The sequence below is a fragment of the Micromesistius poutassou genome (assembly GCF_964030765.1).
Source record: "Micromesistius poutassou genome assembly, chromosome: 18".
NCBI classification, from domain to species: Eukaryota; Metazoa; Chordata; class Actinopteri; order Gadiformes; family Gadidae; genus Micromesistius; species Micromesistius poutassou.
In genome coordinates, this window is record NC_140288.1 from 3,135,933 (window position 1) to 3,153,830 (window position 17,898).

The 17,898-nt window shown below is 47.1% G+C and overlaps 1 protein-coding gene across 2 annotated transcripts in view; it reads left to right on the plus strand.

The window, feature by feature from the left end:
* The window catches only part of LOC311362998 (semaphorin-4D-like), a 39,432-nt gene that overhangs the window by 13,480 nt on the left and 8,054 nt on the right, over nt 1-17,898 (plus strand). For both annotated transcript variants that reach the window (XM_084482910.1, XM_084482911.1), the window contains exons 3-14: nt 525-570; nt 8,823-8,956; nt 10,335-10,480; nt 10,656-10,718; nt 11,206-11,304; nt 11,915-12,008; nt 12,528-12,644; nt 13,168-13,316; nt 14,500-14,675; nt 15,741-15,897; nt 16,927-17,149; nt 17,285-17,397. In XM_084482910.1, the coding sequence (XP_084339036.1) occupies nt 8,860-8,956; nt 10,335-10,480; nt 10,656-10,718; nt 11,206-11,304; nt 11,915-12,008; nt 12,528-12,644; nt 13,168-13,316; nt 14,500-14,675; nt 15,741-15,897; nt 16,927-17,149; nt 17,285-17,397 (1,434 nt within the window). In that variant the 5' untranslated portion in view covers nt 525-570; nt 8,823-8,859. The remainder of the gene's footprint in view (nt 1-524; nt 571-8,822; nt 8,957-10,334; nt 10,481-10,655; nt 10,719-11,205; nt 11,305-11,914; nt 12,009-12,527; nt 12,645-13,167; nt 13,317-14,499; nt 14,676-15,740; nt 15,898-16,926; nt 17,150-17,284; nt 17,398-17,898) is intronic.

A 17,898-nucleotide genomic window follows, 5' to 3' on the forward strand; every position in this document is an offset into this window, starting at 1 on the left:
CCCCCACCCCCCCCCCCCCCCCCCCCCCCCCCCACCCAGCTCGGAGGGACTGCTTGTTCCCTCGTAACGACCTACTGGAAGATCACGGTGTCCACACCAGGGTGTTTGGAGGGGGGGGGGGGGGCGCATTCAGTCAAATGCCATGAAGATGGCGCCCATTACGTCCGCTCTGGTTTTGAAAGAACAGGTGAAACACACGGATTAAGTTGGTTCGATTCTGTGTGTGTGTGTGTGTGTGTGTGTGTGTGTGTGTGTGTGTGTGTGTGTGTGTGTGTGTGTGTGTGTGTGTGTGTGTGTGTGTGTGTGTGTGTGTGTGTGTGTGTGTGTGTGTGTGTGTGTGTGTGTCATGCTCGATGCAATGCGATCTGTGATTTGTTTATGGCTAAGGTTGCCCTAACCATATTCTTGTGACTGCTGTCTGCAACACTCACTCTCACACACACACTTGCATATCTTGTCTGACCTCTCTGTCTCTCTTCCCTCCTCTCTCTCTCTCTCTCTCCCCCCCCCACCCACCCTTGTAGCCTGAGGATTTTATAATTGTCTCCAGAGGAAACGCGCCGTGACTTGGTAAGGACCCGCAGGTCAGACCCTCTCTCTGCCTGCAGCCAGCTCGCATGCGACCGCAGTAACGCTGCATGCTTTAATGCCCGGTGCTCCTGCCATGCCAAAGCTCCTTTTTTTTGTTATTTGTTTCTCTATTTTATTATCCCCGATTATGTCGGCACACCTGGGCTTTTGCTGCTGCAACTAAATGATTATGGTGGGCATGTTCGGCATGATTTCCCCTTTTTTCTTTTTTTTTGGGGGGTTTTGGCTTTTGCTGACCGGTAATCCGATCAAATGATGTTTTTCCTCTGTTTCTTTCTCATCCAGTTTTTTTTTTTTTTCCCTTGCACTCTTCTGTTTGATTGACACTTGCTAAAGGTGACTTATGGACTTCAAATTATGTCATCGTGAATGAAATCAAATCAATGCTCAAATGTTTTTCAACTGCTGCTTATTATTTGGTTGTTGGTTCTTTTCCTGTCCATGATGCGTCGTAAGGCTTTAAAGGTGACCGTCTCCGTCAACATCTCGTCGGTTTACTCGGGGCTGAAGAAGTGGTTCTCATGACAATATGTACCAATTGTTCTTCCCCCGAGGAAGGAACAAGGTCAACAAGAATCCAAACTATTCGTGGTTCCCATTACAGGGGTTGCCAATGTGGTGTTCCACCCCATTATCCCACACAGTAAACGGGCAAAATCTGTGCTTTTCCCTGCGAGTGTGGGTGAGTGTGTGTGTGTGTGTCTGCCAAATGGAGGGCAACCCAGTTGAAGTGTTGTGGCAGCCAGCGTGTGATGGACCGAGTTCTCACACACCGAGCCCCACACCCCCCACCCCCCGCTCCCCCCAACGCTCTGGTTTTGTCCCCCGCTTCCCAAATTCACCACCATGAAATTGGTGCCTGCCAGGAGCCGTTTGGGAGAGAAAGGGGAGCCCCGGAAAAAAAAAAAAGCGTTCCTTAATGGCACGCTTGTGAGAATATATAGCACGGGGCATCGCTTAAAGTCGCTGGTGGGTGGCCATTGTCGTCGGAACATCTACCTGTTTCTCTTTTGTAGAGCGCTCACAGCACGCCCTATAAATAAAGCTTACAGCGTTCAGGTTTTTATTTGTTGCTACATTATCCATGACCGGCAGAGAAAAACACAACAATCTGGTGATGTAAGCCCCCCCCACCCACCACCCCGCCCCGCCCCTTGCTCTGCCAGCAGCACCTGGTTCTTGACTTGATGCCTTTCAGGAGATTACCAGCTCTTTCTCTTTCATTTAGCCCCAGCTACACCACAAGGCATTCCGCATGCTTTCTGGGGAGGAACGCGGAGTCCTAAAATAGCGGGGGCCGAGTGTACGTCGCGATGGCGCTTTAATGTCACCCCCGTAGCTGCGAGGGGAACTGCATTAAGTGCACGGCTCACCCGCCGCCGGTAACGAGTCCCCCACTGGTCGTTCAGCGTTTCCTTTTTCGTTTATAGGATTATATACGAGCGCCGTAATAACATGAGTTTGATGCGTTGTGCTATGGTTAAGGACAATGTTTATGTCCAGTTTGAGTGGGTATTTTTTCCAGTTGATCTATCTGAGAGTATATGCATTTTCTTCGGGCGGCACATTATGTAATCATGTAATTAGTTTGGACAAAAGAGAAAGCCGTCTCCATTGTGTGTTTTGTTGTTCCCGTGAGGCTTGACGGTTTCCCCCTGAGGCTCGGCTGTCACATCAGTTCCCAGATCAGATCTCAATAGTAAAAAATTCCCAAACGTGGGATTTTTTTTTAATCAAGAGTAGACGGACACCGTAAAGTTCTTAAATCGGGGGCCTACTGGAGCATATTGACATCCAGGGTTTAGGGGCGCGCACCGCACTCCGGTTCAAGCGCCGTTTATTTGTGCTTATGTTTAGTTATGTTTTTTTTTTTTTTTTTTTTTACCTCTCTCAAGGCCATGTGATCGAGAGGGAAAGGGTGTGTTTTGATTTTCTCAAACGCTCTCCATCGCCGGGACTAAATATACTCTTTACAGGAGCGGACCCGTCATTTGCCCGTTTGCTGTGGCCGCCCTGAGGTTCCCCCCTGTTAGCCAGACTTGGCCCCCTGAGAAACCCGGTGATTATAGTGCCGGGCTCCCATCGCACGGCCCCTGTGTCGGGCTGTGCTGCCGTCGCACACGCTAGCCCTCTCCGTCGCAGTCTGACCGTCGGTTGTCACCGGGGCTGTTTATGATTTACACCGAAGCAAAGAGCTAAGTAAAACTAAAACAAACATGCACGGCCGAAATGGGTGGATGTTAATTCATTTCGTCTATAGTCTTGCTTTAGTTATTTCCCTTTTTTTGTTTTTTTGTTTCACAAAACCTTTTACAAACTCCAAGGAAGAAACTTGACAAGAGATATTTGACATAATCTGGATTTCTGTCAATGGTTAGGATTGTAATAGGTGACGAGTTGACACATATTTAATTCAATTAAATATAATTCAGTTAAATATAGCTAAACTTCCAAAATGTTTCCTGTCATTTACCATTTACTGTATAATGACTTCAAAGGGGTGTGTGTGTGTGTGTGTGTGTGTGTGTGTGTGTGTGTGTGTGTGTGTGTGTGTGTGTGTGTGTGTGTGTGTGTGTGTGTGTGTGTGTGTGTGTGTGTGTGTGTGTGTGGTGTGCAGCAGCTGTTGACTGTAGTTTCAACAGGATTTCTGTTCCTTTAGCTGTCAACATGTGGTTTTGCAGTAATCACTAAAACGTGACGTCTGACTCTTATTTTTGATCTCGTCCAGAAATATGAGATTATCCTAATATCATTTTCCACACACACACACTTCATAAATCTTTTGTCTCCCGACTGTTTTCCTGTACCCTGTCATTCCTATTTTAGATCTTACACTGTATATCTTTCATATCTTTATTTAATATCCTGTACAGTTGCGTTTAGATGATATAAACCAGAGGCAGGGTGACGAATTCAGTGTCTTCTCTTAACATCCATATAACATCATGACCCATAACTCATATGTTAAACTGACTCTGTGGGTGTAAAGGGGACGTAAGACCGGAGACATCTGGTGAGGGAAAAAAAAACAGGCGGTTAGCCTAATGCTCAACAGCTCCATCATAAGACGGATACAGCTGGCAATATTTTATTTTAAGCTTCTTATTTTTTAGTTGTATTATTATCATCACTGTCCGACATAATGAGGGGATGTGTGTGTCTGTCACATCTGTAGCCGAATGTCCCCTCAGCGAAGGCGAGCCATGGAAGAGACGTCTGTCCCCAACACAGAGCTACGCAGGCCCGACTCTGACGGCTCTCTGTATTGTGTTTCAACTGGACACACACACACACACACACACACACACACACACACACACACACACACACACACACACACACACACACACACACACACACACACAGCCGCCTGACTCCAGATGACTGGTGCCTGGGAGTGTGAGTTGTTTCTGCTGGCTGTCATGCCGAGTCCCAGTGTGTGTGTGTGGAAACAGCTGGTCACTCTGTGCAGTTGGCAGGGCTCGATTTCCTCCAATTAGATTGAGAAAGTTTTAAGGACTACAGTTGCAGTCACTTTATAATTACGAATGCAGAAACTCCCTTCTCTTGTGTAACATCGATTGGTCAAAAAGTCCCATTAACGGGTTTCTACTGTGGACCGAACTGGAGATGTTGCCGGGGCGAAGGAAGTGGTCGATTCAGTCATCAGGCGTGGTTTTATTTTGGGTGTAGGCCTGACCAAACGCACATGAGCCAAATGTGTTATATTTTCCAAACCATATACTAAATGTGATGAGCTGTTGCGGATGTGAAGTCCGTTTTCATAGAGATTTGTTGTCATGTGTGATAGGCCTTGCGTTGACCTTGACTTGTGAGCACTAGCACCAACCAAAGTCACCTAAAATTCAACGTCCAAATCCAACCTCAGTGACACTACTCGGGTCCCGTCATAGACTATCCTTTTGTTCTTTACTTCCCTTTAAAACGTGTGATAAAAAACATGTGATTTGATATCCAGCAATCTTTTTTTATTTGCATTTCACTTCCTATTCGTCTTTACAAAGTCACACTGAAACACAGACGCGCTCTCTCACACACACACACACACACACACACACACACACACACACACACACACACACACACACACACACACACACACACACACACACACACTCTCAGAATCCCCCCCCTCCACCAATCCCTCGTCCAGGGCCAGGCGTCCTGCCAGCGTCTGTGCCCGGTTAGCCGCGCTAGTGCTGGGAGCTCCAGGGCCCCGAGCAGGTGTCAGCCTCCCGGCCCGGCCAGAGGAGCTCAGAGTGTGGGGTGGGGGGTGGGGGGGGGGCACAAAGGCCTCACAGAGGCGTGCCAGCACGGTTACCGTCTTAAATGTCCCAGGCCCTGCAAGCCGGGCCACTCCACCGCAAACGGAGGGTCGGGCGGGCTGGCCGCCAGGGGCCCCCCCTTTTTTTTACACATGCGATTGTAACCGCTCTGTTCTGCGCTTCAACAGATCAAGAGGAGACGGTAAGACACGTCCACAAGCCTTTTAATGCTTTGACTCTGTTGCAGCAAGTTGTAACATTCAGGGATTCAGAGGGGGATTCTTTCACGCTCGCACACACACACACACACACAGAGGCAGGCTATATTGTGGACATATGCCTAACATATGCTGTGATATTTAGGAGGTATGTGTGTGTGTGTGTGTGTGTCTGTGTGCGCATGGGGGATCTTTTCCTTTGGCGCACGCTCCTATCTACATCTCCTTTGGCCTTTTGTGGTCTCTTTAAAGTGCTGCCCTGTGCTCGGGGGCTTGGCTGGCGGCTAAGCCGCCCTGGCATTTAGATTGGCAAGCCTGGAAAAGAACCGGACGGGGAGAGCCGGGGAGAGGAGTGATGTCTTTCCATTCCTTTTCATTCTCATTCTTCCTCCTCGTCTCTGTCCATTGTCCCCCCCCCTCTCTGTGTTGCGGTGATGATGCGGATGAGGGGAGGGGAGGGGAGGGGAGGGCGGGAGAGAGAGAGAGAGAGAGAGAGAAAGGGAGGGTGGGTAAGAAGAGAGTGCAGAATTCCCTTGTTGCCGGGGTAACAATGGCTCCTTATGTAGCTGACCTGCTTCTTTTTTGAGGGGGGAAAAGGCCAGCGAGGGTTGTAAAGTTGCTCTCGCACTCGCAGTTGGCTCTGCTCTGGATTCCCTTACAAAAATAAATGGTGTTGGTTAAATTCGTTTTTAAACAGTTAGCAAAATACTGTTTGTAAAATACTGTTTGTAAAATGCTGTTTTTATAAAGTATTTAGTTGTAAAACAACAGTTGGTAAAATACTGTTTGTAAAATACTGTGGGTCAAATTCAGTTGATAATATGCTATTTTACCATTTAGTTTTTACATCTTGTCCCAGTATTGACGGTCGGTGGATTCGGTCAGGATTCGCCCAAGCAGGGTGTATCCCCCTAGTTCTCTTTCCAACCAATCAATATTCAATTTGCATTTTTTTTCCCCTTCCCCCCTTCTCCCCCCTCGGGCTGCGGCATCGTGGTTATCGATTCGTCTGACGGGATGTATGATAATGAAGCATTGCATGCTGGGCTATCTCATTACGAGGACCCCGCTCTATAATGGTGTTACTGGTTTCACCCAGTCGGTTGGCCGCGGTGATTTATGCCGTCTTTTAGTTCAGCAGGAGGGTTTAGGTTATCTATGTGGCGGTGACCAAAGGCGAAAGGGTGTTAAACGACGATGAACGTGTGTAACGAGAACCTGTTTTGTGGTGCGCTGTGGTTAGTGGAACACGACTCCTCCGCAGATGACAAAGGATAGCGACGTTTTAGACGAGTTGTTCTTTATAGAGAGTATCACACCGAGTTCTCTTCTCACTATCTTTAAAACAATGAGCGTTTTGTTTAGTGTGGCTTCAGCATTAATTACTTACTAGAAGACTTGTTTTTAAAGAGGGATCGCGCCCCGTGTGTGTGTCTGGGCCAGGCCCCGTAGTAAGTTGGGCGGTGGGGTTCTTGGGTTACGTAGGTGCTCGGCAGTACCAGTAATACCTGTTCCAGCACCCTTATCGGTTTCCTTTTTCGATGTCGGAGGTGAGAACCACACTTGCCTGCTGGCACAAAGGCTGCACCTTACTTTCCTGTGACGCCAAGCTGCAAAAAATGCACCGTTCTTGTAGTACACGATTCCAAAAATAACTTGAACTCAAGGGCATGCAAGGAAATGACGGCGACTATCCAGGGCTTTTGTTGGTTAATCAATGTTGATTGATCTATTGGTTGTTTATTTGATCATTTAATCTATAAAATACTGTTAAAAAAGATATTGAAAAAATATCCTTCAAATACTGTAATTGATTATGAAGTGATAAAGGAGAGAGAGGGAGAAAGCAGAGATGGAGAGGGCCATACTCGGAGCACCTCCCTCTTACCAAACCTGTCTTCAAACGGAAGGAAGAGCATCCTTACAATTGCATTAGGCCACCTAATCACTTTCAAGTTGTTTACCTAATGGCATTCACGTCCACATAACGACGTTAAACCGAGCATACGGAAAAGCCACCTGGCGTGGGTCAATGTCCCAATGACATTTCTTCTCCACGGTCTTGAAACAGACGGAGAGGTTTTTTGTTTTGGTATACGGCTTTGCAGACTGTCTGGCTTTGCAGACTGTCTGTCTGCCCTAGAGAAAAGCTAGGGAGGGAGACGGGAGAGATTTAAATATTTTACACCGTTACACTTTGGCTGAAAGGCCTGCTGCCATTTTGGGGCTTATTTTGTTGCGGACCACGAAAACAAGGACATTTTTGTTCGGGAGGACCCAGTCAATATTTAAGTCCAAATCCCCCCCCGGATACTTTGTTTATCCTTACGAATGGCTGGACAAAGAATGAATTCATGTGTTCTAGTTGTGCAGCTTTGTTTTATTCCAATGTATTTTCATGAATTTAATTAAGTTAAGTATGTTGGCCAAATGACCGAACTATGTCCCAACGATAATTAACATCCATATATTAGTGTTATAAAAAAAAACAATCCATTGGCCATTCCTTTTTAATCAAATGCATAAATAACACCACGTAACCCCTGTCTGTGATGTATGATTCAGCGTTGTCTCATTGGCCGTTACTTATGTCTCCTAGTTCTCTGCTTGGCTCTGATGTGCCGTCCTCGGTACAGCTTATCTGTGAGGAGAGAAACTGTCGATAGCCAGGAGATCCTGCTCCCCAAACGTTCCGTCCATTGGCTCCCGGGCCGGAACGCAGCATCTGATAAGAGCCGGTGGCTATCAGCTCTTGTCACCGCCGTGGCGAGGAGACGGAAGGCTGATCCGTCCATGCGATGCCCCGTCTCTGCACTTCATGTCATGTCTCACGTCCGCCTCGCGTTTGTGTCTCTAAAGGTCGTACTCTTATTACCTCGTTCGTTACATGTCACAGAAGATGCCAATTAGTCCGTGTCACCCGTTCAAAACGGTATGTATCTGCATTCCGGCAGTGATTTGTGTCGCTTCCTTGCAATGAACGCCAGGAAAGCCGGAGCGTCTTGCTGTTATCGCCTGACTTTACCCACGGCGGTTCTTCATCGGGTCTGGTTCCTTCGCGAAATCCCCCCCACCCCCCCCCATTTTTAATTACTTAAATCGAGAACAATACAGCCTTTGTTTTCCTAAGCTTTCCTGCCGTACTCCAGACCGTGTTTGAGGTTACCTGGCTGAACAACCGTTCAGGTTCCCTTGTAAACCGTTGGGCTGATTTGGATTGGGGGGGGTGGGTGTGTGTGTGTGTGTGTGTGTGCGCTGCAGGGTGTGTCCATTTGCACGGCGTGTCCACCGGGAGGGTATTTGTGGAGGTCTTAACGAGGGCGGGAGCTGAGTCACACGCATGAATTATTTTGATTAGGATCAGCTGGAGGTTTTAAGGTTACCTGTTAGGACCTCGAAGCGCTTTTCCGACGCAGGAGGGCCGTTTAATATTTCATCGGTGATGCGTTCTCTGGCCTAGCTTTGTGTTTTTGCAACGCTTTTCTGAAAACATTTTTTTTGTTTTTTTGTTTTGCTCACTGCCGGCTCAACTAACCGGATAAAGAAATGTAAAAACAAAACTTTCTTTGGTGTCCGTCCGCATGCTTTCTCCTGATGAGAGCCACGCTTGAGGCCTCAACGGCGGCCCGCACAACCAGAAGACAAGGAAGGTCTTCAGTCTGTCACATGTTTCATGGGTGTTCAAGACGTGTGTGTTTTTGTGTGTGTGTGTGTGTGTGTGTTGCAGAGGAAACCTGACGGTGCCCAGGCTAGCAGAGTCCAACATGGGCTTGGGAGTGTTGGGCGTGTTCCTGGGGCTCCTGCTGGAGGTCTCCAGCCACGGGCCCCACAACGGGCCCCGCACCACCTGGAAGCACCACGGTAACCAGCCGACTACAACGACGACAACCTTTTTGAATCGTTTTCCTGGCTTGTCTCTTTGTTTTGTGTCGTTCCAGTAAGGTTTCTTTAAGCGCTACTGGGCTTCTCATCATCATTGAAGTGTAGGCACAAAGGAATGTAACTGGGAGTAATGGTGGTTTGTAATGGTCGTTGTTTAGTCATTACTCTTTTGAATTATTAGTCATTATTTGGAGGCATTGTGGTGTCTGAAAGTGCCACAGCTGTTATCATGTGAGACTTTTTGATGAGCCTAGGGTACTGTGTACATTTAGAACTGTGTACATTACATTTATTTCGGATTTGACATCACTCTGACTCGGAATTCGTCATTTTAACTAGGTTATAACTTAAAATCCTTGTGATTGTAACAATGTGTATATCAAAATGTACCCTCAAATGTCTGGAGCGTGGCTCATCAACAACCACTTAACACTGGCTGAACTATAAACGTGTACGCTTGTATTATATTGACATATTTCAATGGGCAGATCTTCTACATTCCCTGAGACGATGACTCCTTCTTGAAACTTGAACACCGTGTGTCTTTGTTTTCTTGTAAGCGCAACTTAAGTAGCTCCACTGAATCTCACACACACACCCACACCCTCTCTCTCTCGCACGCTCGCTCTATGACGCTTTTCTTCTCTCTCGCTCATTCACTAAGCCCCTCAGTGCAGGTATTTGGTTTTGGTCGACACGCTGTTTCTGTTGAGGAGCAACCTGAGCTGCTTTGCACCTGGTGGCAAGACACACACACACACACACACACACATGGACACACACACACATGCACACACACGGACGGACACACACACACACCCTGTTCTCGATGAGTCCTTGGATAGTATACATAGTAACACACGGGGGGTTACTAAAGATACACTCGCAAGAATGCCCAACTCCTCCATAAGCATAGCTAACAAGGAGCTGCGTTTGTATCGCTGGACACAAGATTACCAAACCAAGATTTATCCAAATCAGATAATGTGTTGGCTTACAATAATAGACCTTTCCTAGTACGTTTTATCTTTATAATCTTTATGTAATAATTATTACTTTTACCAAAGATAGTATTATTTTACAAATACTAGCAGGGCTCTTTTTAAGTCCAGAAGTAGAATAGCGTGGAATTCCGTTGAATATAAGTGGTAAACAATCAAAGGTTTAAATCGAGCAAAGGGATTTTTCTCTTCAGACATAGATTCACACGGTTCCTCAACTCACCGTGCGTCTCCAAGGAGAACGGTCAACTCTGGGGGCCCATCTTCTCACACAGCCCAGCGTACCGCTTCAGTCAGGCCTGGTGTTAATATAACCCCGCCACCACCACCACCACCCCTCCTCTGCTCCCCCTCAGACGTGGACCTGCTGGAGTTCTCCGAGCCCGGCGTCTTCAACTACTCCACGCTGCTGCTGAGCGAGACGCGGGACGCGCTGTACGTCGGCGCGCGGGAGGCCATCTTTGAGCTGAGCAAGAAGAACGTCACGGTCCGCACCAACAAGGTATGGCGACGGACGGACGATGTGCAGCATCGCAATGATTATGATAAAGCGTTGGACCTTCAGTGTTTTGGGACAGGAGAGAGCGGGAAGTTCAGTAAATGATCCATATGAAGGATAAGTGTGTTTTGTTTTGTTTGTGTAATAATCGATGTGCTGTGGTTGTTGTCCTCCCCAGGTCCAGTGGAAGGTGGCGGATATGCCGATGAGCATGTGCATGCTGAAGGGGAAATCTAAAGAGGTGAGCGCAGAACCTTCTGGATTCTTATTGGGTTCTGATTGTTCTCCACGTCGTCGTTGTTCTTCAATTGGTTCTGAGGACTGATGATTATGACTCATGATTTTTTTAAATGGTGGAAACAAGTTGGCACAGGGATATAATAATTAAAGGCTGAATGTGTAAATTGAGCCCCTTCCCAGTTGATAATCGAGAGACTTTCCGAAATAAGAAAACAGAGGGATGTGTTGATTTGTGAGATGATTTTAAACAAAGAGAGGTACAACCTGGCCACCATTTTGGTCCGTGTCAAACATATCCGCTTGCGGATGTGATTTCATCGTTGATGACATGATTGAAATCACCATCAATCAGCAGTGACCACACACAGAAAGGTCTCGGCCACTTCAAGCTCCGAGCTCAATGAGACGTCACACACACATTGTGACTCTAACGTGGTATTGAGATGAATAACGGTGACGGTTGAGTAACGTCTGACGTCTGTCTGCAGAAGGACTGCCTGAACTACATCCGGGTGCTGCAGGTGCTGAACGAGCAGCACCTGTACGTGTGCGGGACGCACGCCTTCCAGCCCCAGTGCGACTATCTGGTAAGCTACCGGACTGTTTATCTCCAGCACCTCCACGGTTCAATTTCGGAGCAGGTGTGTGCGGGCGTCTTGCTCCTGAATGCCCACCCAGACTGTGGCTATTTGGGATCGAACCCAGTACCTTTTTAGCTGGGTGTCAAACACAGGTTTATTATCCTGGTCCTAAATTAGGCCTGGGCAATAAAACAATAAATGATCGTATCGTGATAGACTTTTGATCAATATCAATATAAAACATGTTCAATATGTATCGATAAGAGACTGGACCACCGAATCTAGCAGCTGGGTTTGTTCCACAAACACGGTTCCATACTTATCTACAATATTTGAGTGTTTTTTATTGTTGTGTCGACATTGGAGTGTTTATCAATGAAGAACAGTGGAAGGTCATATTAAGTGTTAAACAGAAGTGTTTAAATCCAGCATGGTAATTCATAGTATTTTTAGGTCATTAAAATGATCAATAGTTATTGATATCGATCAATATGATCGGGTTATATCGTGATATGTCTTTCAGCCATATCGCCCAGGCCTACCCTAGTTCATCGACTTGATTGGAAAGGCTTCAGACTAAACCACCGTTGCGTTTCTACCTTTTTGTTTCCTCCAGTCGATCTCGGACTTCGTGCTGGAGGGCCGGGCGGAGGACGGCCGCGGGAAGTGTGCGTTCGACCCGTCTCACAGCGTCACCACCGTCATGGTTGGTGAGTAAACAGAGAATTAAAACGGGTCGCAAAGAGGTTTTTTGGTCACCGGCCCTGTCCCCTGAAATACTATTACGGTAATCCCAGATAATAAAATAATTTGGGAGAGTTTTTTTTTTTTTAGGAAATCCCTCCAAAGCCCTGATATATATTCAGGTCAATAAAGACAAATCAACTCGACTAACGACGTTGCTTTTCCAAAAAAATTGTAACAGTAATATATTTCTACATAAAATAGAAATGAAATGTTAAATCCATTAAATATTAATATCTTATCCTGGTAAGAATTATTACCATTCAAAAAAGTCTGTTAGCCAACACTTTAAAGCAAAGGTACACTTTTAAATTTACAAGCAGATAGTTTATAAGAGCATCTTACTACAGGTGGCCTCTGGACAGTGGGGTTCGAACCCACAACCTTTTTGGCTGGTAGTCCACCACCCTATCCACCAGCCCTGGTCCTTTATTAACACTAAACACAATCTATATATATATTTTTCCGTTTTTTTTTTACCCCAGATGGCGAGCTCTACTCCGGCACGGTGTATAACTTCCTGGGCAGCGAACCCATCATCTCGCGGTACTCCCCGCAGCAGGCCCTGCTGCGCACCGAGTACTCCACGTCATGGCTCAACGGTGAGTCAGCATCACATGACCCCCCCCCTGCGCCACCCGACGCAGCCAATCGGAAAGCCTTTCCATTTTTGGTAAAAAAAAAAACCAGAAATTGGCACTAAGCCAGGGCTGTCCACCTGTTCTTTGTTATTGATATAGTGTGCGTATTTAATATTTTGTCTGGATTCAGAATGACTGTATAAAATAATATTTCATAGTATTTAATATTTTGTACATCTTCTAAACCTAAATCTAGGTGAGTATTTTACCTTCCTTGCAGCTAAACGCTGAAAAATCCTGTATCCCTACCACCCACCTGTGAAATAAAAACGATAAAATATTCAATGTTTGAGTCACACACAGACACACACACACACACACACACACACACACACACACATGCGTGGGTTGTGCGTACGTGATGATTTAATGCTACCTTCACGGAAGTGCTGAGTCACCGCCACTCTCCCCTATGGAGGCGCTGAGTCACCTCACCTCTCTCCTCTCCCCTCTCCCCTCCCTCTCCCTCCCCCTCCCCCCTCAGAGCCCAGCTTCGTGTTTGCGGACGTGATCCGGGAGGGCGGCGGTCCCGCCGGCGAGGACGACAAGATCTACTACTTCTTCACCGAGGTGTCGGTGGAGTACGAGTTCTTCGGCAAACTCTTCATCCCCCGGGTGGCCCGCGTCTGCAAGGTCGGTCGCCGGTCGCCGGGCGCGTCAGCGTGCACGTCAAGTGTGTGCACGTCAAGTGTGTGCACGTCGTCCGCTTCCTGTGTCAACTCAAACCACAAAGCACCCCCTCCCCTTGGCTTTGTATGCCTCTTTGTTTGTGGGGATGGGTGTGTGTGTGTGTGTGTGTCTGTCTTTATGTGTGTTTGTGTGTTTGAGCGACCTTTCTGTGTGTGTAATTGATGTCTTTTGTTTGTGTGTGTGTTTGTGTTGTGTTGCTGTTTCGGTTCTGTGTGTATTTCATTTGTGTGTGCATGTGTGTGCTTGCGTTTTGTCTTTCTGAACTACTCATTCTAAGAACATAGAGGAACGACTCATGAGAGCGAAAACCGAGACGCCAGCCTCGTACACGTTTTTAAACGACACACCAACACATCAGCCGTCGCGAGGACACTCTCGTCCAGTTGCGTCTTACAATACCGGGAGTGCTTGCATTCCTAGCATGGGTGGGCCCGGGAGGAATCCAGCTCCTCAGGGGTGGAGGGTCTTGACCCTGGCTGCAGAGCTAATGCCATACATGTGGAGCTTAACAGGACCACACACTACAGACACTCATACTCCCAACTCAACACACACACACACTGTCACTGTTGTATCACATAGTGAACATTTTTGCCCGAACATCTCCCTAAACAAAGCAAGGGCCGACACTAGTCCACAGATCTGTCGATGTTACTGCATGCTCACTCTGAATCATTGAACTGTATATCTATCCGTGCATACTTCCACGAATGGGAAATTAGTCGATGTGATTATAAGTCCTTTATTCCAGATACACTCCTTTCCTCCACCCTCTTTCGTCTCTTTGCTCCTCTATTTATCTCTCGCTCTCCCTCGCTCTCTCTCACTCCAACTTAACTCGACCCGCCAGCCAAAATTAACGAACATGTTGCATTGTGCATTTTTAAATGTGTTTGTCTTAACCATACTTCTAAATGTGTCTAAATTGTATTTTGCATGTCTTAACTACAAGGCGACCTTGAGAGACTTCGAAAGGCGCCCTGAAATAAAACGTATTAATATTATCATAACTCCCTCAATCCCCCCCGCCCGAACTCGATGAGCATGTGACCAATAAAGTCTCTGAACGCCCTCCCCCCATCCCCTCCCCCCTCTCTCCCCTCCCCCCCCCCTCCCCCCTCCTCAGGGAGACCTGGGCGGTCAGCGCACGCTGCAGAAGAAGTGGACGTCGTTCCTGAAGGCCAAGCTGGTGTGCTCCATGCCCGAGCTGAACTTCGTGTTCAACGTGGTCCACGACGTGTTCGTCCTGGAGGACGAGGACTGGCGCCACACGCTCATCTACGCCGTCTTCACCTCCCAGTGGTCAGTAGCGCCATAGTTGTATGATTATTAGAATTATGATTAATTATCTTCTGCTTCTGCTGCTTCTGCTTTATAAACAATTGGAGTGGTGTTGTGTGTCGTGTAATATGAATGCGAGTACTCGTGTACGCATCGTTATCGAATGTGCACGTGTCAACTATACATGCTGAAATGAATAAAAAGTACATCTTGTCATATGAAATGTAGACCTCACACACACCTAGTGTACAATAGCGCTGTTGATGTTGTTTTGCATCAGCAAAAGTGTCGCATGTGTGGTTGGATGTTTTCATTTCCTTCATGAAACATGTTAATTTCCTATCTGGGGGTCATGCACTTAGGGTATTTCTATCTGTCTGTGTATCACAGAGACGCACACGCACACACACACGCACACACACATGGACGGACACACTCTATCCATCTAGTGGAGCAGAGGGGTGAGGGGGGGGCTAAAGGAGATTAATGCCCGGCCATGACGTTATTAAATGGCATATTGAGGATTCAGACAGCTCTTAAAAGGACTCATGGAATTGAATCTGCATGCTGAAGTAGTGCTTAGGGAATACATTAGAGACGTCTTGTATTACCGAATCTCATCGACCGTATTCATTATCTACTGCCCTTGGAGTAAGGCGAATAAGAGGAGGCCTACCCACAAAAAAGGGAATTTCTATTTCATAAGGGACCATTTAAAGAAGAAAATAAGAATTGATAAAAAATATTAAATACATCTCTAAAAATCAAATACAAAATATGCAAATAAAGATATACAAACAAAAAAAGAGAATAAATTCATTAAAATAATACAACTTTTTTCCACACTTTCTCTCCTTCTAAACCCATTCCTACCTTTCTCTCACTGTGTCTCCGTGTCTCGTCTCTGTCTCTCCCTCTCTCTTTCTCCCTCTCTCTGTCTCTCCCTCTCTCTGTCTCTCCCTATCTCTCTCTCCCTCTCTCTCCCTCCCCCTCTCGCTGTCTCTCCCTCTCTTTCCCTCCCCCTCTCTCTGTCTCTCCCTCTCTCTGTCTCCCCCTCTCCCTGCCCCTCCCTCCTCCCACCACCAGGGGCAACGTGGGCCTGTCGGCCGTGTGTGTGTACAACATGGCGCTGGTAGACGAGGTGTTCTCCAAGGGGAAGTACATGCAGAAGGCCACCGTGGAGCAGTCCCACACCAAGTGGGTTCGCTACAACGGCATCACGCCTTCGCCACGGCCTGGCGCGGTAAGACAAGCTCTCCTTATAACCGTAACCCCTCCCCACCCCCCTCTCCACCCCCCTCTCCGTGTAGTAGTACCTGGCTCCTTGTTGTTATGGAGGCAGAGTATCCATAGCTCAACTCATTGGGCTTCTTGACCGTGACCGTCACATCGCAGTCACCTCCTCCACTTTGGAAGCACTGGAATGTTGGTTTTTGTTTTGGTAGTAGGAATGTTTTTTTTGTGAAATCTTTTTTTTCATTATGGGAAGACTGATTGTTGTTTTTTGAAAACTGCCACAGCTTTTTCTCACGCAAGGCGTGTCGAAACAACGTTTTCATTAGCTTAGGTTATGGTACGTTGGTTTAGGAATTTACAGTACTGAACCTCAAAATGGGAGTGTCTCTCCAACAAATCTCCCATAATGCATTCTGATGTTCAAGCCCCTTTCTGTCTTGATGGATGATGTAGACTCATAACTTCATTTAACTGTGTTAATTGTATGTGAGTTATAGAGTCAATGACCTAATCCTTGTGACATATACTGTACATGGGTGGATGGAACTGTGTGTTCAGTGACAGTTAAAACTCCCTACATTAAAAGGTTGCACCGCCAAATTCTCATAACCAATTAACTTCAAATAATTGCATAAAACACAATAATATTCTATATACAATTCAATATGAAATAAAAGGTTTTAGGGATAAACAATGTGAGATATAGCTTTCACCAATTCTTCACAGAATCTCTCTTGCATGCGATTTTTTCCATTACACTTTTTTCCAAAAAAGGATTGTGATATTCAGTGCGTTAGAAGTAACATATCCAACCTATGCATTGATATGAAATATTATACAAAGTTCATAACACACAGCTTTTCATAAATCATAGCAAATAGTTACAACATTAAAGGTTGTCATTTAGCTACAACGATTTAAAGACTCCTCATCTTCCACTCAACCTTCAACATTCAGTGATCGTGTCCTAACCCATTCATCCTCTACATAAATAATAACCACCTCATCCCCCCCCCTCACCCCCCCCCCCTACCAGTGCATCGACAACGCCATGCGGCAGGAGAACATCAACAGCTCGCTGCACCTGCCCGACAAGACGCTGCAGTTCGTCAAAGACCACCCCCTGCTGGAGGACCCCGTCCTGCCGGTGGGCGGCCGGCCCCACCTCATCACCAAGGACGTCAACTACACCCAGATCGCCGTGGACCGGGTGCAGGCGCTGGACGGCCGCACCTACGACGTCATCTTCACCGGCACCGGTGGGTGCAGCGCGCGTTCCCCCAAAACGTCCCTCAAGAGCGAGACGGGGGGGGTTTTCTGACTTTTGAATGAATGCAGGTTTCTCGTGTGTGTGTCGGGTTGGGGGTTAATGGTTAAGCGTCTTGTCTCTCCAGACACCGGCGTGCTGCATAAGTCGGTCCTGGACGAGGGAGAGGTGCACATGGTGGAGGAGATCCAGTTGATCAAGAGCGGCGGGGCCATCAAGAACCTGCTGCTGTCCTCCGAGGTCAGAGGAAGCACATGCGTGTTATATATATGAGCGTGTGTGTGTGTGTGTGTGTAACGGCTGCCGTGACTCACTCTGGGCTGAGGGAACCGGGGATTTCCCCCCCCCCGCTCCCCCCGACTGTGATTCACGGTGGGAAATGTGTACTGTGTGCACTCATGCGCTGCGTCTGTGTCCTTAAAGGACAATTCCGGTATTTTTGAACGTTGAGCCCCCCTTTCTGGTTTGTCTAGGATGAAGTGGAGTGGTTGACGGCGGAATTTGGACCGTTTAGGGTTGTTTTAAGGACAGGTTTGTGAATGCCCGTAGCCAGCCGTTCTGAAGCGGGCAGGGGCGATTCTAAATGAGCCGTGCACCCGAGACAGGACCAATAGTCGTGTGTCAACCACTCTATTTTATCCTAGACAAAACAGAAAGGCGTCTCAATGTTCAAAATACCGGAATTGTCCTTTAAGTGGCAGTCTTGAAGTTCTTGTTTTTGTTCTCTTTGGCGACCCCTTT